Here is a 25,154-nt window from a genome sequence, read left to right on the forward strand (position 1 = left end):
TCACAGCATAACTATGAGTAAAATAACGGAGAAATTCAAGAAAAAAAGAAAAAGAAAAAGAATTTTCTCGATAACGTTTGACGTCGTTGGACAGCTGATGCAGAAAGTAGTGCAAAAATGTTTCAAGTCATCTCAATTTGCAGCAAATCGTTGCGCAGCAAATTTGAATGATATTAAAAAAGCATTTCATTTCATTTTCAGTTAATTCAGCTGAGTGAGTACGAGTTTTGTTGGAACAGCTTGTAGTTCATAGAGTTATGATTACAATTCATGTTCTGACCCATTATTTGTCTGCATACTTTTCTTCTTTTGTGCTCACGGCAATTCCAGCAACGATTTCAGCACGATTATATGATTATAACAGTAGCCGAGGTATTTCCTTCGTCGTTATTGCACGCATTTCATGAAATGGCGAACGTTCCGACTAGTTACCTCCCATATCCTTGCGTTTCTTCTGTTTCCACTAATTTTCGGCCATTTATTACAAATGCACAAAAATTAAAGATAAATATTTTCATTACACGCTATGTTTTGTAAATATATAATGAAATAATTACGCCTAAGACTTTAAAAGTTATTTACATCTTGGTGTTAAATTCCCCTTTTCAAGATCAAGTTTAACTCCACATCAAATTAGAATGCGCTCATGTCCCATCTCTTCCGAGTGCGTGCGGTTGCAGATGATGTGAGTGGTTGCGTTTCGAGTTCATCTGCGCGTTTTTCATCTTCCACACATTCTATAGCGACCAACCTGCAGTGCCTGTAATGCATTACATACGCGGTGCGAAGGTCGGTCGGATTATTGCCTCAAGAGTGGTTTAGTTAGTCGTCGAGTTTAGTCACGGTCGTTAGGCGAACGCTAAATGCGAAATGCGTGTTCGCGGTTTGCTGAGCACACCATGAGCAGCGCGCGAGCTGCAAGAACACCATCCGAATCATCCAAATCTTCCAAATCAACGCGTGTTGATAGATATTTTACATTCCCATAAATACGTAAATGAATTACTTTATTAACATACACGTTTCATTTTTATATCTCACCTGCGTTTCGTAATAATAAATAAATTCGAAAATTATACCAAAATCAGTGATAGAATTTCGTAACACTTACGGAAATGTGATAAAAATTGATTAATTCATTAATTTGACTGAGTAATACTAAAGGTTAGTCGCAAACGGGATTTGAACCTGTTGAGATTAAATAAAAAATTGAATTCCAGTGTGTGTCTAACGACATTTTGTTTGTATACGATCCGAAGAGTCTCGTTGGATATTATAGAAGCCGTTAGGATTGCCACATAGTTTTTTTTAAATAACGCCCGCAGGTAATTACTCGTAACACTTTTGTGGCTTTTAGACCTGTCTACCTGCTGCGAGCATTCTAATCAAGATGCATTCGAAAAGTATTTATTTTAAGTATTTATTTAACAAATCTTTGAATAGAATTTTATTATTTTATTATATTTATTTCGTTAATTCTTGAGTGAGGAGTGATGGTTACAAGTTTTCTATTCCGGCAGATTTGAATTATGAATGCAATCAGTGTGCCACGCCATTGTGCTTCCGTCTGATGTGTGGCTAATCCCCAGTGTGGAAATTAGCGTGGAACAAATGGATGTGCCAATATGCTCTCGATCTGCTGAAATTTCTTATTTCCACATGCTGCCTGCCAGGCGGGATGTGTATAGGAAGTCCATTGATTATTTATTCAATTGGCTTCGTTCGCATCGTGAATACATTTTTCATTTTGTCACGGGTACATAATAGATTTGGAAATGGCGGGTTTACGGATGGTCCACTCGCGGACATGTACCGGATGAGCCGGATTACAATTACACAATTCAGTATTTGGACTTGCATTGTGTTTAAAATTTAGAAAATCTTTTTTGTTTCGCTACTTTTAAATTAGGTGTAAAAACAAGCAAAAAGTTGCATTTTAATTGGCTTTGGAAAGTATTTTAGTGATTTACTTAGTAATATAACCTCAAATAACCTCTCAGTTGAACCGTGATGGTTTTCTATAATAGATGTGCTGATTTTGTCGCTGAAAATGCCATTTGCGAACATTGCCTTCAGAATGCCATCCCAAATCGAGGGCGATGACTGTTTGCAAAGTGCATTTTCCGATTCATGTCAAATTATTAATTCAGGCGTCCATTACGTCTACAGGCCAACCACCTTGCCAAAAAGCCAAACTACAATTCCCTGAATATTTAACCTTTTTGCAACCCAACCAAAAAATACATATTAAAACCCTTAAAATTGAATTTTTAAAATTGATATCACGTTGAACGATTGAATGCACATTCAAGTGCAAATTGCTCACAGCTTTTAATCCTGCACGCTTGAGTTCTATTCAATTTGCAACTAGGTACCACTACCACCTCCGATATTTCCACAAGGGTAGAATATGAAAACGTGCGACGCCCTTCCTTCCGTCTACTCACTTTAAAATAATATTAATCCATTTCATTATGTAACGGATGCCGGCGTCAACGGCAGCCGGAGGGAGCTGCTGGAAGCACCTGGAATAACAAGACTGCATTAAGCACTCGCGCGCAGGGCGCAGTGTGCAACCCCTTTTTCTGCGCGGGTACTCTAAAAGCTTTCGTAATATGTAGATAGATACGCTCGTCTCATAACGAGTCCAGTGACTGGACCTAAGCCCTATGAGGAGTTCTTGCACTGGGGGCAATTACAAACAGATATTCGAATGTTTTCAAGAGGAGGGTTGATACGTGGTTGAAGGGTTTACGTCCTGCTGGAAATGTTTTGTGGTTGGTAATCCCCTGAATGTGATCGGATGTATCCAAGTGGGTTAACTAAGCTCTTAAATTAAATGCGTACAAAAAGTTGCATATATTTAAGCGCGTTGTTTGGGAATTTAATCAAATTTATGCTAAAATATTTCTGTTTTTTCCTTACACAATGTTGAAATTGACGTTTTAGAAGTTTGTGCAATATTTTAGACACGGTCGCGTATCACATCCGTGAGTCAAGTTGAAATAATGACGATAATAAGAAAACGAGCTGCGTTTTAAAAGTGTAGAAGCGTGAAATAAGAACTCAACTTACAAAGTCTTTGTATTAAGTAAACTTTAAGCAAAATAACATCTCAGGTGTTCTGGTATATTCTGAACTAATGAAGACAATTCAAAAATATCAGTCTCAAACGAAAGAAACGAAGTGGTTGAAATATTAACGTACGTTTAGTGACACCGGAATTTATAACATGCGTAGGTAGTGATTTGTCTCTCTTCGAACCTAAAATTAAACATTTGTCGCATTTGTCGCCTTCTCCGAACACTAAACATCAACAATTCAAACCGCGTGGTGTTAACAAGCGAGATTAATTGGTTTCTGCACGTCAACCAAGCACGAATATAAAATGTGAAAAAAATCTAGTTAAAACAACAATTGTAGGCGTGTTGCAACTTAAAGTGCAGCAAACCACATCAGAGTGTGATATTAACATGTCAACCACGAGCTAAACGTTAAGTTAAACTATGTTTTGTTTGCCTTATCTAATTTTGATCTGCTATCTAAGTGTAGCACTCTTTGATGAGCCGGACTTAACAATGAACATTCTTTTCTTGTTTGACACGAACAGGTTTCAACTTGGGAGGAACTTTTTTAGATAAATATTTATACTTATATCTGTTGCTTTGTTTTAAAACAAGCAATATCGTTATTTAGGAAACAATTTCAGATAAGTAGAATGCACTTTGTGACAAATTTGAAGTCTATTGTTCTTTTTATTTAGACTTTAAGGTTTGGCATTTTGTATTTCTTTGCTTACAGTGACATTTATCGTCTTGTCTTGTATTGTTTAAACTTTAATTAGCTGCTTATCCTCGTGCACTTTTGCAATCAGAGCTGAAAGATAGCTTAAAGTACAGGAAGATACAAAAATTTAATAAAACTCAGTTTTGTTGACTTTAAAAATTGTCGCACCCTGTATTTTAATCTTTTATACGAGTAGGTCTACTAACTTTAGAAAGTGAAATTAAATGATGATTGCAATATAGTCTTGAGCGAATATAATCAGCATTAGATGTTTTTCTGCATCGCTTTGTTTCACTTCGGTAATGTTGTTTTGTTTCGTTGTGATTCAACTGTTTCTCTTCCTAACTTAGTAAAGATTTCACAAAACTCAAACTCAAGTGCAATTACTTTCGCATTTGCATATTGCCGTCATTGCCCAATCGATTTTCATGCTCAATTTAGCGCCTTTTTTCATGACCTGTTTCACATTTCACATTTTACAGCCCAAGTTTCGAGCTGAATATTACGCTGCATCGAAATTTTATCTTTGGGATACGGTTACCTCTACGACGAGGGATAATCGTAAAACTTGCATGTCGAGTCCTGATTTTTTTCGGTGTAAGTTTTTGTATGTTTTTCGACTGCTGGCGAGACGAACAAAAAATTTCTATATTCGGGTTGGTTTCATTCTACTATTGAGAACTATGTGGACGTCGGGGCGACATTAGATTACAGTTTCATAGACTTATTGGTTGTCTACGCATTGATTATAGCAGACTGTTTAATGACCGTGCGAATTATACATTTGGGAACAAAAACACAAATTTTATTGATTTGCGATGAGATGAAAATTAATGATATGTAACCAAATATTTTAATACTGAGTATATATCTACACCAGACAAGTTTTTGTAAAAACATTTCTGCTATCTTTTACCCTTTTTATCTTAAGTTATATCCACTATACCACAAGTATGCTTCACTGCATCATCACTTCAATATATTCAAGATAGGGCTGCAGGCTTTGTTCCGCAAGCGGAAGTCCCTAAGCGCTTAAGTAGATTGATACATTGAGATGATAACCGTGAACGACCAGGCAAGGATTGCGGGAGTGCATCCTCAAGTTGATATTCATCCTGCACGGATTTTCTCTTTCCCTAACATATTCGTACGTTCATATATTGTTTCCGTAGAGTTAGGGTTAAAAAACTGCTAAAAAAACAAAAATTCTCACTATTAGCTCCGCCCACAAATAAAATACGCATGCGTGGAAAGGTTATTATATATTTAGCCTTCAAGTCTTGTTTCTGGAGTCAATAAAAACGAAAGTAGGTATACAAAATACAAATTCAAGAAGACAAAAAATTATTGTTGGATGAATATGGTGGGATCCTTATAAGGTCTCCCTGTTTGGTGGATTGACTCACCTTTGGAGTCTAGAGATTCTTGAATATTGACCTCGACCTGCGTACCATTTTGTCAACCTATAAAAACACGCCAATAAAATTCTGTAATTTAGTAATTTTCGTTTATTGCGGCTTCTCACATGTGAATACAAATGCGTGCAAATGTAATAGCGTCGCGACTAGCGAAAATTAATATCGTGCTGTGTGAGCCGGCAGGAAAGCTGGATAATATCTGCAAGTTCATAACTGTACGCTAATTATGAATGGTGCACCGTACCGGTTTGTTTCATTAATACTAATGTACCCACATGCATGGTGATTTTGTGTGGGAATTTTATTTTTATTTGTAAATAAACATTTTTTGCAGTTATTTCAGTTGTTATTAAATATTTAAGCAGTCTGCACGGGAACAATCGACTATAATTAAGCGCTTAATGAAAACGCGCGGTATTTACCGTTATGTCACGCATAAAATAATAAGGAAATCGAAACGCGGCGGCGTTTAAGTTCTTCCGGTTATTTCTTCTATTTCTAAACGCGCTAACGACTCGCATTACTTGCATAATCGAGCATTGTTTTATTTTTTTACGTCTGTCAGACGGAGGCAAATCATTTTTTCTTCTTCGTATTTTACATACAAACACGTAGCTATAAATGAATATAGAATTATTTTATTTGTTGAATTGTTCATATTCGCACTGAATTAATATTTATGGCATTGCAAGGTCATTGAACAATAAGAATACGAGAATATGTGAGAATGAGAGTGAAATTAATTGAAACTAACATAAATCAGGAAGTATTTTTTTCTTTTGTTGACAAAAAAAAACCATTCCCGAAGGCTTTTTGTCTAATTAATAGCCGATTTAGTGTTTTAGAATTAATTAATGGCTTCGATTTGCTTGTTGGATTAAACAATCTTGTCTATTGCACACAGTTTAACTTAACTTAATCACCGAAAATCCTATTCAGTAAGAGGTTGCAGAGTAACAAACAATTGAAAGAACAATGCATGTTCAAGTGTATCCTTGACTTGGATTTAGAATTACACAGCACAATTAAACGTAAGAGTAAAGTCGGTATGCAGGTAGGTACTTACAGACAAAACGAAAACGAAATTTAATGAATTTTGTAATTGTAAACAAACACTAATAAACCGAGATACAGAAAACAACATCACGAATGGAATTGTGCAACTTTGTGTTGAAATCGTATCAAACTTGAAAAGACAAAGAACTTTTTGCATTTATCTAATCTTATCTTTTTAATCTATGCGTACAATAGATCGAAAGTTAGGTTAAGGACTAGGCGAAACTACTGCCACAACGGGAAAATTAAGAACTAATCAATTCAATTTAAATTTTAATTTATTTTCTTCACGGGTCATTCTGGACGATTTTTTCAGAGTTTAATATATAACATAAAATTTTATTTTATGCGCGGCTGAATTTTATAGCACTTGTTTAGAGCCTAAGACGCTGGAGACGTTTAAGACTTGACAATAACCAATAAAAGCACCTGATATCCAATTTCACCTTGAATCACGACTCGCCGCTGAACTCGACGCCGGCCAAGCACGAAAAGTAGGCCCCTGACCCAGCAGGCGTGTTCATTCTTTTATGTAACTACTTGTTGTAGTATGCATGACTCTCTGCAAGTGCAGACTCAGCAGGCTCTTCTCGCTTTGTGGTATTGCCAACCGGTATGTACGATTTGGTCTTCCTCGGGTTTATTACATAAGTTGCTCCAAACTAAGCGCTACCGCGATAAAACGCCGCCGGCTTCTTTAATTGCTGACCGGGTCAGCAGCGTCATGATTTCCAAGACGGTTTATACCAGCAACTTCCAGGTTTATGACTTCTGATTTCGGATTGGTTTGGAAAGCAGGAAATTGAAGCCGGAATTATAATCTGTCGTTGGTTTACGGTGAAATGTCATCAATAATCCGCAATCACATCTATTATGGGTATTTTTGGCCAGTGTGGCATTTAATATGCATATTTTGATTGAATGATAGGTGATAATAATTCGGGGGAAACCAAAATCAATAGTAATACATCTGGCGTTGGAATGGTTTGACTATGACTGCAGTGTTTGTGAATATTTTATCAATATTTGGCAACCTGGGTTAGCTGTCTGGCAGACACCCCTGTGTAATGAATTTTCTGCACATGCAGTTTACTCACATCCGAGTGGCGTAGATGTTCACTTCGCTTGGCATCGAGCAAATTTTCAATTTCCCTCTTCATTTCGATTCGTTTCCCCTCTGTTACCATGCACTCCTACAAACGAAATTGTAAATTATCAAATTATATCTGCTTCCGCAATTGCAATTTGCACTCTGCTCACGTGCACAAAAGTACAATAAACAATTGCTTTTCATGAAAATTTACTCTGCGCTGGAAACGATTGTTCAAAATTCGATAAATGTCATTCCTATCATCCAATCGAACAATACTGTATAATAACAAATCATTTGTTTCAGAATGTCATCGACCGTTATGCAGTCGCGTCGTTTTGGTGCAAGCGGACGTCGAAGCGCGCCGCGAGCTTCTTCAGAATGAGCGGGATATTGAATACGTGCGCGCAGAAAAGTTGCACCACGTGAAGAATCATGCCGGAGAAACCGGTCGCGAGACTTGCAGCGCCATCATGCGGCGGCGGGATGGCAACAGACTGGGATCAGATGTTTGTACGCTCGCTAGGTCGCCCGCCGCAGTGCAGAAGTCTGCAGGATTTACAAGTGATTTATTACGGTCTCAGCGGATTGGAGGCGCTGCAATCTCTGCGTGATTCTGCTTTACGAGCGCTTTGTAAAATAGTTCGCTATGAGAAACACCAAGCAAATGATGTTCTTTACTAGTAAGTTTTCTGTAAAATATAATTACTTGAAGTCGCTTGAAGATGGCGCTGTATGTATAACAACATAAATTCAAATGCTATTTCTTTAAACATTTGAATGTTTTTATTAATATAGCGTCTGATGCCGGCTTAAATATGGATTTAATTTCATGGTTGTGTGATTGAAATTGTTTATTTATTCCGCATCAATGCTAATTATCATTTGCCAGCCATAAAACATGATTAACAGTAAACTAAGCTCTTTCACTAAAAGGCATTCAGTTTGCGTTTGTAAACAAACGAGACGGAATAAAGAACCAGTTCGTGAAGCTTTCCTGGGCCGGCTGGCATTCCACGGAATGCCACGCGCTCGTGCTGAACTCGCGCCACCATGAACTCTTCTCTTGGTCGTTTTTCTTCCGCGGTATGCGTACGGTACGCGTCGTCGCCGAGGAGGCGAAAGCAGAGCTTACTCTCTATGTTGATTGCGATGGTTATTCGGGCATCTCCGAACAGGTTCTATAATGATAGTAATACAATCTCCGAGCAGACAGCGCGCCTGCACTTGCACAGACTATATTTATCCATATTCATGCCTATATGAAGAGGAAAATACGTTTTATATTTAAAATTATCTGTTGGTAAATGCAATTTTAATTTTTTCTTGAATAAAATATTAAATTAAATTGTTTTGCAGCACGGGTGAACTCTCAACATGCTGGTACATACTCCTTTCCGGTTCGGTGTTCATCGATGGCTCCATGTTTCTTCCGCGTTCAAGGTAGGTCACTGCATGCATGCCATTCCAGCGCAGGTACGAACGTCGATATCGCGCACGCGAATCTCCATCAATGTCATCAACTCTTTCATATTATGTGCAGCGGGCCGGCCGCCCGGTTATTTTTAACCATTGACAATCGATTAGCCGATACCGGCTCATTGAGTCAGAGACATCATAGACACGCAAGCGAATCTATCGCGCCTTTCGGCCGTCGGTGTTGGTGCTCTGTCATTGTTCTGAAAGCAAAACACATTCGCAGCGTGGCCGAGGCGCGGATGAAAATAGTCGCGATGCCCAACCTGCCCACATTCGAGCGCAAAACTCACAAAAGTGAAAAGTCCTTTGAAGGTCTTCAGGTACTGCTTGCATATTATATTCAAACGTATAAAAAACACCAACATACAAAAACACGCTGGATATAATACAAAATATAAAAAGAACTTGTTTATTTTTATACGTGGAAAAAAATTATAACATTTTTTTACTATCGGTTGATTAAATTTTTACGGTTTTAGTTTTAAATTTTAGAGTAGACGCGCCAGAAACAAATTGATTAATTAAACATGTTCGCCGATATTCGCTTGGTGTTATAACCGTCGATTTCGTTGGGGGAGCGAAAAGTTGCTTAGTTATTTAGCCGGCATCCGGCGGGAAAGCAGTGGAAGCAGACTAACTGAAACCGTAGCGAAAGAAACGCAACAAACTTTTGCGCCGCGTAGAAAATAATGAATGTATCGCCTACACTGCGTCTAAACTTTTTGTTTTTTATATGCCCCGCGAGTTCGTACGGATTCCGCACGCTTTGCGCTCCAATTTTTCCTTTTTTACACTTGTTTTTTGTTCGTGCCAGACGCACACGTCTCACCCTCATAGCAGTAAAAACATAAGCGTGGCTAAATTCGGCCGCACCGCCATCAAATAGAAATAGAATCTTTTTAAAGTCCCTGGAGCTTTTTCAATCTGCAAAAGGCAATGGCTCAATCAATACCCAAGTCCAAAATTAAATTTGAATATTTCTGTTATTTATGGCTTGACGCGGTTTACATTAACGAAACTTTGTTAATTAGGAGCTGCGTTAGTTGTGTAAACTCGAGAACCGTGGACCCAGTCGGATTAGTTCGTTTGAGAGCGAGTATTCCGTAAAACACCGAAATTATTGCATGTTTCAGAAGTTAGATAATAAATCATTAAGCGTGGCTGTCCGTCCAGTTTGCTGGAGTTGCTTGTTTACCTTAATCGAGTTTATATATCTGTGCTTCTGGCATCGAGCGATTGTGAATGCGAATGATATGCACTTAACGTGTGTGTATAACAGATATTTACTTTTTGGGATAGAGATTCGGTTTACGTATATATCAGACATGTTTACGTAATTTTTCTATCATTTAATAATTTTTTAATATTAAATATAAAGAATTTATTAGATATATGTTGTAATAAGTTAGATTTATTTTGATGTTTTTTTTTTTAATTTTTGGGATATTTTTTTGCCATAAAAAGCAGAATAACGATTAAAACATTGGGGAATTAAAAAAAAAAACTCAAATACTACAAGAAAAACTTCTGGAAAAGGTCATGCCGTTTGATAATATCGACAAAATTCATCTTTTCATCTGATTCCGAATCACTCAATAAATATGAAGAGTGAAAAACAATTAATTACATATGCACGCATGTAATTAATTGATTTTCACTCTTAAAATCTAAAGTCCTATTAAAATAAGTTCATTTTAATACGTTTTTGATACAAAATCTTTACATTACGAGAAAATAAGTATTTTTATATACTGCAAAACAAAGTTTATTTGTATAAAACCATTAAAATCCATCTTCAACATGTCCAACTTGTCGGTAGTAAACCTCTCCACAGATTCACCAATTTTTACGTTCTTGGCAGTCGATCAACGACCATTCATTCGCTTTTAATGACACTTTTAGAGGTTTTTGAAATTTTATACTCAGCATTCCTCCGGCGTCGACTCAGAGGATTACAATCCGCGTAAATTTTAGTCGAAATCACAGCCCGACTGTTTTGTCTGTGTTTCCTCCGCAAGTACGATGTTAATGCCACCGAATCTCGCGGTGACTCGGTTAGTTTATTGTTTCTCCAGCGAAGTAGACTGGGAAACCGCATAAATTACGATTTTGTGGATTTTCGTCTCTGAATTACACACGCCGTGCTCGACTAGATATAGAAAACGCGCATTGCGATGAGTGCGTGAGGTCGTTCTTTGTGAATTGTTCAAAGATCTCTTCGGCGGACCAAGAGGAGAGCAATGGCTAATAGATAGTAGTGCAGTATTAAAATATAAGAAAATAAATCAAAAACTGATTTTAATTTAAAATAACAATAAAATAAATTATACCATTAGTCAATTTTAAGTATTGAAGGTAAAGTTAGTTTTTTTAATATAAAATTACCTTGATACAGCCCTGGTGGTATTTGAAAGTACTCGCACGTTGCGGCATAGCCCGACGATGGCGCCACAACCGCGCGATCGTTCCCTCCGCGCCGTTCGTCTCGTTCACCGCGGTTCAGTCCAAAGCAATTGGCGTGTGGAGCGCACGTGTGCTGTGTCTGACGCGTCGCCACCAGCCAGAGACACTGATAAAAGTGCATAACCGCCAAACTGTTGCTTGCGTACGAGACGCGGATCGGATTAAAAACTCCACAACGCCATACCACTCTCCATCAAACACAACAGCATTATTATTATTGCGAATTGTGCGTGAAAATGTACGTCTGAAAACATGTTTTTACCAAATTGACGAGTGTATACTGTGTGTGCGGTGGAGATCGCTGGCCGGCAGTGTGTTGTGTTGTTGTTGCTCTCGTACCGTACTACTACCTGAGTCCGAGAGTTACTCAAGGAGCGCGAAGCCGAAGGCCCCGAGGGCCAAGACAAGAAATCACAAAAATATTTCCACACGCAACTAGTGTAATACTGCAATCGCGCGAATCTAACCGGCGCCGCACAGAAAAACAGTTTTGCAAGTTGAATGTTGTGCGGATAGTTGTGTTGTGTGCAATTTGAATTCTTAGAAATCGTGCGGTTGGAAGTTGAAGTTGTTAAAGTTGCATAATGCGATTATAGGCAGGCGGGAACTGAGTGGACAGTGGTGCACACGACGGATATGTTTTATATTTTGGATTAATCAAGCCCCCAGCAGTAGACTGACGTCGAGTACTATTACGGCAACAGCATCATAATGGGTAATAATCATTTTTATTTACGTTTCATCAAGGTTACCACCGCGGCGTGCTCTTCTCTCTCGGTCGGCGCGAACAATGGACAAGTTGCCGCGCGCCGCGGTGTGTTCAATGACGATGGAATAACAAACAACTTTTTTAATGGCGGCATCGACGCCATTTTTGTTGCTTTACTTTTCCATGCATAAAAACTCATGTTTTTAGTTTATGTAATTAGATTTGTTGGGTCTACGCAAACACTTTGTAGATTCTCATTGTGTGAAATTGTTTGCGCGTCTTGAAGGATAGGAAAATTTTATTAGCGGCTATTATGTCACGTCGTCGAGTGTGAAAAATGCAAATTGATGCTTAAGAACGAATATACGGCATAAAGTAACGCGTATTGCTTGCGCGATGTTGGAGGGAATGCATGTAGATGTAACGGGTTACATAAAATACCGAGTGTTGCGATGTTATCGACAAATTATATCAGCGAAATTTTGCTCTATGGAATTTCCTGTAAAAAATGAATAACGACGTTCTTTTATATAAAAGTCCGTTAAATTTAAGTCATATCAGTACAAATATTGATTTCCTTGAGGTTTCTTAAATCTGATTATAATTTGAGACGTTAGATTACATAAATTCATACTGTATTTGCGTTTTATAACTTATTAAATTAAATAAGTCCTTATTTAGTGTTTTCATAACATGGCACATTTCAACAACGCCACGCCAAGGTTCCATGTGTAGTTTTGCAACAATTCGAAAATCACATTCCACTGTTTACTCTGTTTTGTGTAGTAACATAGCATTGTAGATTTTTGATTATTTCTTTTCGTTCAATTACACTCTCCGTTGAATAACTGCATTATGCGCAAGGGTGAAAATAGGAAGCGGATCATTAATATGATTTCGTTTCTCGTACACACATGCATCGCTGCCAATTAAAGTCAAGTCGAAAAGCTTCCATATTCTCCGGCGGCTGGTGCGCGAGCTGGATTTTCTCTTGCGTGACAACTACAACGAGCATTATACAAGTCGACACTTCTTACGCCGTCGCTAGTTACGTGCCTATATTGCATTATTGTGAAAAAAATGTTTCGTGCAATGTAGCATTACTTAATCACGTATGTTGTGCATTCATACATCACAGCAAAATTTGTTGATGGTTTATCTAATATTTTTTGCAATTTTCACTTATTACCTACAATTACTTATAATTTCAAGTGTTTTGTGTTTTAATTCTGATTTACTCAGTATAAACATAGAGTGTGAATAACGTTTCATCAATACTCGTGAGTGCGTAATTAGAAACAGAAATGTAATTGAATATCATACAAGCAGAGCCTTTACATTAATGTATTAATTTAATAAACAACACGGTATTCACTAGAACATTCAATCGCATTGTGGTGCTTATTATGTTTCAACGCAGCGTTCGCCACCAACGTAAAATGTTGTATTATAATGTCTATTGACGTGTTTGCGTTAGCGTAGCGAATGAAATAATCGCGACTGTAATTACGTAGAAATCAGAATTGAAAAAAGCAACTACATACTTTACGCGCAAGAATTGAGGAAATTAGAATCGAAACGAAGCGGCAAAAGCAAATGAGCGGCGAACGAGTGCGGACATGGAAATTAACGCTCCGAACGGTATATTACGCCGATTGAAATGATTTTCAGGAAATCCCGCGTTCAAGTATTAATAACTCGAAAAATATAATTTGCTATTTCTGTTTGTACAAATATAATGATTTTATTTTTAAAGCTTGCGGTAATCCAAAAATATCTAGATAAAAAATTACTTAATTGCAATCAATTTTATCGAACATTACGAGCTATATCTCTGCCAACAAGTCCAGATTGGATAAACTTGTAGAGTGCAAAATACTCTCCATATGTACACCTTAATGGCATTTCCTCGTTTTATTTGAATTAACTTCCCTTTTTCGTTTACATGAGAGTATTTCGGATGTGTTCGAGCGTGTTCGCCCCACGGATGTCTTTCTGTATCGAGGGTGTTTATCCGTCGCAGCCGCTCGTTACATCGGCCGAAAAGGAAATGTAGTACGAACGAGCGTTTTTCGATTTCTCGCATGTTGCGTGCGTTCGGCGTGTGTCCGTGCGTCGGAACGCTTTTCCCCTCGCCGGATGGGGCCATCTGCCCAGCCAAGGTCTGGTTTTGTTGACGAAGGAGAAAAAATGTGTAACGGCGCGCACGTTTCAAAATTTCTGGTGCTTTCAAGACCAGCAATTTTCCATCTTTAAATGCACGTGGGGTGATATTTTGCGGCGAAAATGCACGTTCACGTCGATTACCACTGCGGCGACGTGCGAACACAATAGCGTAATGGTCAAAGCATTGATTTATTATCACGCGCAAGGCGATGAATCCCTCCGAGCAATTACCGTTTATGGCAGGCTAACTTCGTATTGATTTGTCGACGAACATTAACTTACATCCGATTTAGATAAATATATTCCAAGTAATGTAACTTGTAATTTCGTTTTCGTGGAAGTATATAGAATCTGAAAGGCACGTCCGATTCCATTGTGAATTTCCTTTTGCTGCGAGAAAATCTGGATGTTTTTACGATCTGGCTGATCGGAAGAAGAAAGTTGGCGAGATGCTGCGAAATGAGGCCAGACTCAAATAGTAGAAATTCAGACTTCTGTTGTCGATTCCGAGTCGAAATCAATTGAGATTCCATACTGTCGAACAAAAAATACTGATGTATCCGAGGTCAAATCGAAGTCTAAATTCGTAATAAAATAAATAACATAAAAAGGGGTAGAAAAAAATAAAAGATATAAATTTATTAACTCTTGTCAAGTTCAGAGATTATTTACTTGTGGGGCATGAGTGACCTCGGCTAATAATGTACGGTAAGATAATACAAGAAATAGGTGGTTCTCGACTTCGACTCCTCTTGATTGTCATGGTGCTTTGCTCGGCTGCCTCTGCAGTGTGCAGCCTCTCATGCTAGAAACGCCTATTTCTCTGGTGCGGTTGCGGCGGTGCGCGTTTATATTTGCGAAAGCCGCGTGAGAACCTCGCCTCGGCAGCATTTGAGAATTTGCTCTCTGGCGGCGCAGCACGACGCGCCAACTGCTCGATAGACAAACAATCCGCATGCCTCATTTTGCAATCACGGAACTCACAAGAACCTACTTCTCTTCTACTGGTTCTAGTTAGCGCACCGACGCAGCATTTCTTCCATAGAAAAAGATACATAGTTTTCATCTCGTCTTTCTCATCTTCCTTTCTGAAGGTAATAAAAAAACGTGTAATATGCTCGATGGGGTGGCCCCCTTTTAAAACGCCATCCTGCAGTTTTGTTTGTGTGTAGTGTGTGCTTTTATGTAGCGCACTTATTCCGGTTTTAGTATGGCTACTCATCCTCTTGTGAGCACACTTTTCGCAATTACGACTAGAGCAGAAACGTGTTAATAACAAAAGAAGAAACTGGTGTTAAAAACTTTTACGCTAATAGCCCTCGGAGGACACCGTCGAGAGGCGAAGATATATTGTTAGCCAAGGATTAACTAGTTATGTCTGAAGAATGACAAACTATTTCGCCGCGGCGTAATTACGACAGCTGTGACGAGGAGGCGCAGACGAATTATGGGAAATGCTAAAATCTGTGATACTTTCCGCCAAGTTTTAATGCGGTTTTAACGCGGAGAGTGTAGAAGCCGCCTGCGCGCACACTTGCAAGGATTCCGTAAAACTTTGCGCTAAACGCTTTCAACTAAAATGTTTAAAGTTGGCTGCTTACGATTATAGCGCTTTTGATGATTCTACTCGCGTAAACTAAGCATCAAAAACAAACAAACCTTGGTTGTTGTTGAAATATTTCAATGTCAGACGCATTTCTCACCAGGCGATTTAGATAAGCTCGTCGCCTGCGCGCGAAAATCTCAGTGGCAAGTTGAAGAATGTTAATTATACAATTCAGTGTTGCATTCAAATTGTGTATTGGTTTCACTTACTGATAGTCTCCCGCAATTAGGAACCGAGTAACCTCACTAGCCTCCACTCAGGCTTGAATGGCGCACACGCATTCGAGCTCGCATCGAGCATTAATTGCTCGCTTTACTGTTAGATCAACGCGAGGCAATGCGGTGTGGTATTGACAGTTAGTTAGTCGGGGAATTGTGGATTGTTAATTCGCAATCGGCGTGAACTAAACTGAAAACAGAAATAATCCTCTTGTATATGAATGGAATGGAAACATCAATGTTGTTATCATCATCATGAGCACTCGGTTTGTTTAGTCCAAGTGGATGTGAATGTATATTGAGACTAACGGAACTAGCTTGTTGTGTGTATGGCTAAATTACTATCTGCTCGTGCGCATTTAGTTTATTATTACAAATAAAGTATGTAGGTAGTATGTGGTCCTCGTGCATCAAGCGCAGACTTGTCGTGAACTGCATGTGCATATTTGTGTCGGCATTACGTCGATGGCTTCCCATTATGACAGCGGAATAAAAGTCGGAATAACGGTGAGTGGTGCAATAAAAGCATATCGTAAGGAGTGTTATTATGAGTCGAATTAGATCTATAGTTGCATCATAAACCTTTTATTTATTGAAACAAGTTGTACATGTTTCGTTTTATTTTACAAACATTCTTCAAATATTTAATTGTGTTTTAGTTTCGGTCATTGCTCAACCTGTTCTTCGTGTACGTATGATTTAAGTAATGTTAAAATTACGGGTTTGAATAGAATTTCATTCTATTTGCTCAGTTTTCGCATTAAATTTGTAACACTGAGGAATGTTGCGCTCCCGTAACTCGCATCATTCATTCTACAATCGTAGACGGGTTTATCCTCTCCGATGTTTACTCTCGCGAAGCGTGACATCTCACAATGACGTTCATATAGCACTGCAGTGCAGTGTAGTATACTCGTAGGTATAATACTATGAACAACCTGCAATGCCGGAAAATTACTACACTCACACATTATCTTTATTTGCACATCTTCTATTTGATACGGATCATCAAATTCCAGTTGCTTCCAATTGCAATGGTTTTTCATTGGTGATACATTTATATAAATTGACAAAGATTGATGATTTTGTGTGAATCACAGTACAAATATTTATAGCACTGAATTAGTTGTATTGTGTTATCACTGATAGATAAACACATTCTCTGTAAACCGGATCGGGCAGGCGCCACGCGAATTCGTATTTCCTTTCGCGTCAGCTATTGTTGTAGACGGCTTTATCAAGAATCGCAGAATATTGTGATTCATATGAATCTTACTCATTTCGTTGCGCACAGGAAATGTATGTCGTCGATGTGGCGTATGGCACTCGCTGATGTTAATGACACACGATCAAGAGGCGGAGAGACTGTGTTAAAGAACGTCACTGTAAGTTATAATATAAGGAAGGGATTAAAGTCTGGTCGCTTCTTCAACCTGCTGCTGCTTCAGCGCATTCTTCAGAGTTCACTGAACATTCTCTGCATGGAATATTAAATAATAGATTCACTATTCATAGAAAGACGATTAGTAGAAAGCTTGGATAAAAAAATATTATATATTGAAGAATTTTTCTGTTTTATACTCTTTAGTTGTGGAACAATGTACAAAAACGAAATTTCTTGTTTCTTGTTTGATCGACATTGTTTGCTTCTTTGCTTGGAAACTTTATAAAACTGTATTTCGTATTTTCATTCAATGGAGCGAGTGGGACGTCGGTATCTAACTCGCATTCGATACAATGGATGTTTGTAATGGAGTGCGGGCATCCGTTTTAATTAGATGTTTATTCTATTGTTCTTTTATTCAGTCATTTCGATTGTTTCGACCACACTAATAACACCACGCTGTAAATTTTTATTGTTTTTCTTTTTTGTGTGCTGAGGAAAACTAGGAAATTCCATTATTGAATTCAATATTTATGCATGAGGAATTTAATTTTTTAAATAGCGATGACGTTCGTGTTTAAGACCTTCTAATTTGATCAATTTAGTCTATCTATGGCATGCCGGAAGACATTTTAAATAGTTGCCAAATCAATGTCAAATTGGTTACGTGCACATATTTTTAATCGCGAATTGCGAATGAAATAAAATAGGTATAATAGGGATATAAATGTAAACTACTCGTAAAACTAGTCAAGTGAGTTTAACAATGAAATTCGATTTATTAAATACTATCAAACTCGATGTTATACAATAAATGAAAACTACGGGTTATACAAGTGTTTATTATAACAAAAAGTAAAAGTGGTACATTTAGTTTCAAGCGCTGTTTTATACAAATAATTATGCATAAAAAAAGTACCGTTACACTTCAGAATTGTAATAATTAATGTTTTTCTTTTTTGTTTCAGGTAAGTCTCAATCACGAGTGTCCACTACCTTCACACCACAATGTTTGTATATTTATTTAGTGATATTGATCTACTTGTGACACAATCTTTAAATATGCGCGCGAAATTTATTGCAAATTTACGCGCCGAATAGGTACGCACTTAAGTGAAATTGGCATTGACTTTGATCTCTCGTTAGCGATTTATGCAGCACCGCCACTGGTGTACAATTACAATGCCAAAGTTCACACCATACACAATGGTGTTGTATTATTCTAAACGTCAGCTTCAATCATCAGCAATTTATTACAAAAATATTGTTTTGCATGAACGACGCATTAGCTTGTTTAGTTAGATTCGAGAAAGTGGAAAGTGCGGTTGGTTAATGAAGACATGTCTTTTCGTGTAGTTTCCTTGAGCGAATTAAGTTCTTATAAAGTTTTCTAATTGTGTAGTGTTAATGTGAAGTGACATGAAGAGAAAGAGTCTTGCGATGGGTGTTCAGAAAATTGCGGGCATGTTCAAGTAGGTTTTAGTGTAATTAGTTAATTGCACTTGAGTTGTTCGTAAATAAAATTACCGGCAAAATTTTTATTCTTTGTGGCGCGGCGCAGTAATAATAAAATTACGATCGTTGTCTGTTTTCGAATAACCTAGATTCAGCGATTTACTTTATATCCGCAGACTTGCGTAGGTAAACAGCCAATTTCGAACGTTATATTTTTTCTTTATTTCTCGGCTGTTTTTTCCATTTTCTTAGCGTTTTTCGTGTCATCTATAACCCACGCTGTGGGGCCTCCACGAGTTACTATAAAATTCGAGCACTTCAACTTATTCTTCTAATATATTTCCATTTCCTGCGGAATATGGGATAAAAAAACCTCTATCCCTTATCTACCGAAAAAAATAAAATGGCTTTTTGAGTCAGGGCGATAAATTTCCCTTCCGATTTATTTCACAATGTCGTCGTTGGGTTTGTATGCAAATCTGTCTTAATAACTTTTTAATAAATTCGTTTTCGTAAACTCTGCGATTTTTTATTTTTTATTAAACGAAAGTCTTTGCTGGGTTAAATAAAACCTAATGGTAATGAATGCGTTTGGGCTTAGGTTCTACGTGAATAAATTTCCAAAGTTCCGAAAAAGGAAACCGCTTGTCGCAACAAACTCGTTGGTTTAATCCTACCGAACGCGTGCCCGGCACTTTGTCGCCTTTTACTTTACTTCTTGAGCTGCGGGAATTTGCGAAAGATGTCGGGGTTATATGCATCGCAAGTTTTAATGTTGCGTCGCCGGATGTAAGAAAGACAACCCTGCTCGAGTTCGCTGAGAAATATATTAAAGTGGTAAACACACGCGACGTGTATTTGTCACGCTTATGATTTATGGTGTCGTCACACCATCCCTGCTCACTTTTCGTTTCTTGCGCGAAGAAGTTGGCGTTGGCGGCAAACGCTAACTATAAAAAAAGCTCGATATTAGTTGCAGAAGTCGACACAGACGCGCCCTTTGCGCTCGGCAACATGCTGGTATAAATATGCACCCTCTTCGGTGCAAATTGCGAACTAATAAAAAGCGAATCAGCAAAAAGAAATGTTGCTCGCGCGCAGACTGAATGCCAATCTTTCGTTTTGGGGTTTCGTTCGTGATTCACGTTCAGGCATTCATAGAAATGGGAAGTGCTATTTATTTTTTTATATTTATCAAAGGCGATTGTCAGGGTTTGACTAGCTCATTAGCGTTTATTGTGTCGTTTTAAGTATTACTAATGTTACAAAAAAGGGGTTACAAAAAGGTCACATTCATTATGGTGTGCGATTCGGCGATGTCATATGTTTTGGTTGATTTTATTGTCAACATATGGGATTTCACTTGAATTCGATGCGATTTTATGGGGCTCGGTTTATACTCGGGGATTTGGTTTGCTTGGTGGTTTTGCAAAGAGTACAAAGTGTCGATTGTTCGCCATTCGACCGCAACACATTTTCTAAATTGCCGTATCCCATGCTCTCCCTCATTGGGCATAAAACGAACAACTTCTGTCGATGCCCATAAACGTGCACCGAAGATCATAAGTCTAAACAACCGCCAGAAATGTGCTACCAAACGCGAAACGATGTATATTTACGAGTAACTCTGTGGTTTGTTGCACTACGAGTACAAGGGCTGCGCACTGCAAGATTGTGATACACAAAGTGTTTGCACAACAGCACTGTTCGACACTGCGGGCCGTTACACGCGCTGTTACTGCGCTAATATCGTTTAAGATTAGAACGTCGACGCGAGAGACGTGAAGCTTAACCTACGGAAGAGCGGACCCTTTTACTACATTAGCCTCGAGGAAATGGGGGAAAAGGAAAACGTTAGAATAAGGGCGCAAGCAATTAATTTGGATTTTCGTGCGCGTTCATTAAATTAACGCGCGTGCAGTTTACGTGTTTATATGTTAAGCCGAAAATGGTGCGGTGTTTAGCATTACCATAAAACTAGTCGAGGGGATGTCGAAAATTCGCCGTTGCGCTTTTGCTTTTGATGCGAAACTGTCAATCAAAAAACTGCATACAAATCAAAGTCTTTTGTTGCGGATTGTTACTTTTACGTGCAGTTAATAATACCCTTATTATATTGCGCAAGTAACAATTGCGATAGCAAATTGAATTTGAAAGGCGGCGCGCACAAATTGAAACGGAATTAAATTTATTGAATTGAAAGCTTCACGTACATGCTTTGTCAATTGCAATCTGCAAAAGTTATTACATGAGCAAACAAGGAAAAGTGCAACGGCCGAAGGGGTCTGGCTTTGATGGATGATTATTTGCCAAATATCATGTAACATGAAAGGACAATCCCATCTAAAAAAAAAATCATTAGATACACAGCAAAAAAAAAATTAAAAATTCAAGTGAAACAAAACTTTTTGACACAATGGCGTTATTAATTACGGGAATGAATATTTCCGTGGAAATTCTTCAGAATAATAAATAATTATCTCGGGCGGATTCCAAGTAAAGCCAGCGGTCTTCGTGGAAATAACGCCGCGCCAACAATAACACGTTCGTTTGCCAGCTATAATTAGCAAGAAGACTGCGTACACAAATTATCGGCACGTGGAAGCCCTCGAGGGGATGCAAAGCGTGAATCGATTCGAGAAATGCGAGCGAATATAGCTAATTTTAATTTAATTGTAATTATATCGGATGCAGTGAGCGCGTGAGCAATGATTTATTGATTCAATTGCAAAAGTTTTCGTTTTAATTAATTAGAATGTCTTAATTCCGAATCAAGTTTCAGAGGGGCGCTTTAAATTTGGGTAGCTCTAGACTCTCTTGGCACTGCGAGTTTTAGTAGATTTACGACTCGGTGGCAAATATCGTCATTTGTTGTTTGCGAAAAACGTTGTTTTATGGCGCGTTCGTCGTTCTGTTTGCTTTGCATATTCATAAATTTTATCTTGGGCATCGCATTGCAAGCGTAAGGTGTGTGTACTGTGTGTGTACTTCGGATTATTTACGAGCACGCAACATGTATGCTATTGTTCGTTTAATTTTATACCATTAGCGGAATTCCACACAAATGCAAACTTATTAAAGCTACAGCGGATTAATGATAGAATTATTACATCTAAGGATATTGAACTTTATCAAACTAATTACTTGTATATTCTGGAAGCGTACCGATATAAGAATGCTTCATGCTTCAGACTTGTTGAGGAGAAACGAGTGACTTCCAATAAAAGCACGCCGGGCGTTCATTCAAAGATTGCAGAAGACACATACCCGCCAAACACACAATGGGTGAAGACAACCGCGAGCACAATGCCAGCGAAGTCACTCATCATGATCATAATGGAACGGTGGTGCTGGGAGTCTAGCATAAATTGTACTCTGCACAACACAGTTCACTTTAACGCTGCGCTCGGCGATATTGTGACAGCTGACTGGGGGGTTGGTCTCCCCCTTGTTTAAGTCGCGTGCGTGTATATGCGGTGCGGCGGCCGCTCCCCGATCATATTGATTGCCGCTTGAACGCACAATACGGTGAAACTGGGAGCAGGCAACCGGAGGAGACAACACGACGAACCACAGCAACAGCCACCTTCGAATTCGATGTGTCTATCGATTTCGACACTAAATGAATGATGGCATGATGGAATCATTCCACCACTCAGATGAAATATGGAATCTTCTAGCTATACCTACCAGCTACTGCCATGATTGTTGACTTAATTACATGTCTACACGTGAGAAAACATAGCATTATGTAATCTGGTTTAAATATTCTACTGCATGAAATTTAGTTGGCATGCGATGAGATCACAAAGCCAGGAACAGTTCTCATAATTTCGTTCAACGCGAACAATGAATGACATTGCGTTGTTGACGAAAATATTGAAGATGTTTAGATTAAATGTTTCATTATTCAAAACGCCAGTTTTGCCCAACTTTAATCCCCGCTTTGACACAGTGAAATATCTAGTCCTCTTGAATAATTTATTCGTATTAAAAGTTTCATTGTTTGCGAACATGGCTATCCAGCTACCCAAATCAAATATTTAAGTTTTCCTATGTACCACAGTTTCCCTCCTGTATTCTGATGCAAATAAGCACTGACGTGGGCAAACATGTAAAATAATTGCATGTTGTAGCAATTTCTACACATTTTTCATTTAAATAGTGAATTCCTGTCGGTGATATATGATATGCGAGCATATGTCTAGTCTAGTCACGTGTGTCTAGCGGCGAAAAACTCAAAACGACGTCATAAACCATGCGTAATGTGATGCAATAGGGTTAGAAGTTCGTTTTTCGTCAGACAGACTGGATCGAATACCAAGCAGCAGCAGCAGCAGTTGACGCTACCCCTCTCGCCTCATTCCGGGTTACATAAAACTCACTCGTCGTGCGAGAGCACGACGTGATGAAAGCCATAATTTGTCCTGATAAAAATTTCAAAATTTGCTACGCTCTACTTATTTCGACGCGCATCGCAGTATTATACGGGCTTTCTTTGAAATATTTATAATTTCGAGGCGCGTTTGCCTCACACGCGTGATTTGATTCCGCCAACCACCCCGGTGAAAGTGTTGGGGTTGAAGGGAACTGAAAATTCATGACCGGATAAATCATTGTTATCTATTCATTATGACACATCCCTGTATGATTTATTACGTAAGCGCATAGGCGATTCACGCTTTTATTTATCCGGCCGCCTCACCATCGGAACCATTAGTCTTCAATAGCCCGCTTTTTTTTTATTTCGGGGGATTGGTAGTTAGATTTTCGTCGTTGTCGATTAGCCCAACAGGGCGGCACTTTCCAAATTGATGATTAAATGCGTTTTTGCGTTCATTATTTCATTTTGTGCGCACGAGGGTTGTTTTCGGGGTGTGTACACACGAATGTCATGTTGTTATGCACGCATGGATGTATGAGGTAATGTGTGTGGGTATAGTACAACCACCCCTGCATGTTCAATTCATTTTTCAGCATGTGCAACACGGCGAATTTGTTTGTGGTGGATCACCCGAATGTTTTTTCTTTTCGGTTCCTTCTTTTCGATTGCATTTGTTTTCATTCATTCATTCTTTCCGTACGTACCCTTCATTCCGGATGTGTTCTGTCGGCTTCAATTTAAACCACTCTTTGTTTATGCGAGCGCGTAGTCTCAGATGTAGGTACTGCATCGAAACGATGGTGATGGCTTTGTTTACTTGCGAATCGTCTCCATATATCCATCGCTATAAAAGCAAAAGCTTTCAGCAGACGATGGCGGCGGCGGCGGGGTAACAAATTCACGTTCCGTGCGCGCCGCCTCGCACAATACCATTTATGTGGGACTCGCGTCACACGGCTTTGCCGGGAATTGAATTTTGTCGTCGCGCTTCTTCCATTCACGCACGGGCGCAAACATGGCCGACGCCAGTCTTTTGTTTCATGGTCGTTACCGTTGCTTTTATTCACGCCCGTCTGATTCTTCTAACAGTTTAACCCAATTATCCTTTTTCTGTTTGTTCGGTGCTTTTCTTTTGTTCTGCCGAGTCATTCCAGGGCGTTCCAGCTTACTGTGTCATGCAACATTTAATATGATTTTGTTTGGATTTTGCACGTTGTCTGTGTTGCTTGGAGGCGGTCGGTCATGATGACGCTTTTATGGCCGCACATTTTTTTTCTTGCGCATATGTTGCAGCCATTTATTTAGTCTCCAACCACCAACGTAATAATATGCACGCCATAAATTCGGATCAATGTTTTTCTCTTCGTATATTTACATACTAAATCTCTGCAACCAAATATACACGCAAAACTAAATTATTATAATTATTATAATGAAATTTCCTTCTGGCTTACTGCGTTGCAGAAGTAGATTCAGCCTATAATTTTAGCGAAACGTCATTTAAGGCACTACTATGTGGGCCAGAGTTATAAATTATATTCGAGCTTAGAGATTGTTTAAATAATTCAATTATGGTGAATGTGTGAGCGTTACCACGAGAAAAAAATGGTAAGAGTGAAGAAATATCGGTTTTATCACCCACCAATTGGATTATCTTGTTAATTCCACTTAATCAAATCATTTATTATGATTAACTTCTAAATTTTAATTTTGTTTTTTATGGAATCCAAGCCTTTCCCTCAAATATATTCGCAATTTGTTTTCTTTCAAATCACGTAAGTTGTTAGCCTTCAAAGTTTTGATCGTGCCATTTGCCTGGCTTAGACATGTTGCAGTCACAACAATTTGCATAAGCGATTAGAAAAATACACGCTGCATAAATATGTGAGTTTTATAGCGACTCGAACAAGTTGTTATTACCAGTTTTTCATACGAATCTT

The 25,154-nt window shown here is 38.5% G+C and overlaps 2 protein-coding genes across 8 annotated transcripts in view; one reads left to right on the plus strand and one right to left on the minus strand.

Annotated features, from left to right (window-relative positions):
• LOC135801922 (uncharacterized) overlaps positions 1-25,154 on the minus strand; it is a 114,328-nt gene that overhangs the window by 57,185 nt on the left and 31,989 nt on the right. The gene's annotated exons all lie outside the window — the stretch shown is intronic.
• LOC135801931 (rap guanine nucleotide exchange factor 2-like) overlaps positions 1-25,154 on the plus strand; it is a 48,709-nt gene that overhangs the window by 10,219 nt on the left and 13,336 nt on the right. For 3 of the 6 annotated variants that reach the window (XM_065315455.1, XM_065315456.1, XM_065315458.1), the window contains exons 3-4: positions 7,657-8,033; positions 8,710-8,793. In XM_065315455.1, the coding sequence (XP_065171527.1) occupies positions 7,786-8,033; positions 8,710-8,793 (332 nt within the window). In that variant the 5' untranslated portion in view covers positions 7,657-7,785. Of the gene's footprint in view, positions 1-7,656; positions 8,034-8,709; positions 8,794-11,322; positions 12,008-16,479; positions 16,499-18,679; positions 18,848-25,154 lie in introns of those variants that run through there. The other 3 variants (XM_065315461.1, XM_065315462.1, XM_065315460.1) reach the window with 3 other exon arrangements.

The sequence above is a fragment of the Atheta coriaria genome, unplaced genomic scaffold, assembly GCF_025399875.1.
Source record: "Atheta coriaria isolate IRGN ID8LTWV9N9 unplaced genomic scaffold, Caltech_Dcor_3.1 hic_scaffold_14_pilon, whole genome shotgun sequence".
NCBI lineage: Eukaryota > Metazoa > Arthropoda > Insecta > Coleoptera > Staphylinidae > Dalotia > Dalotia coriaria.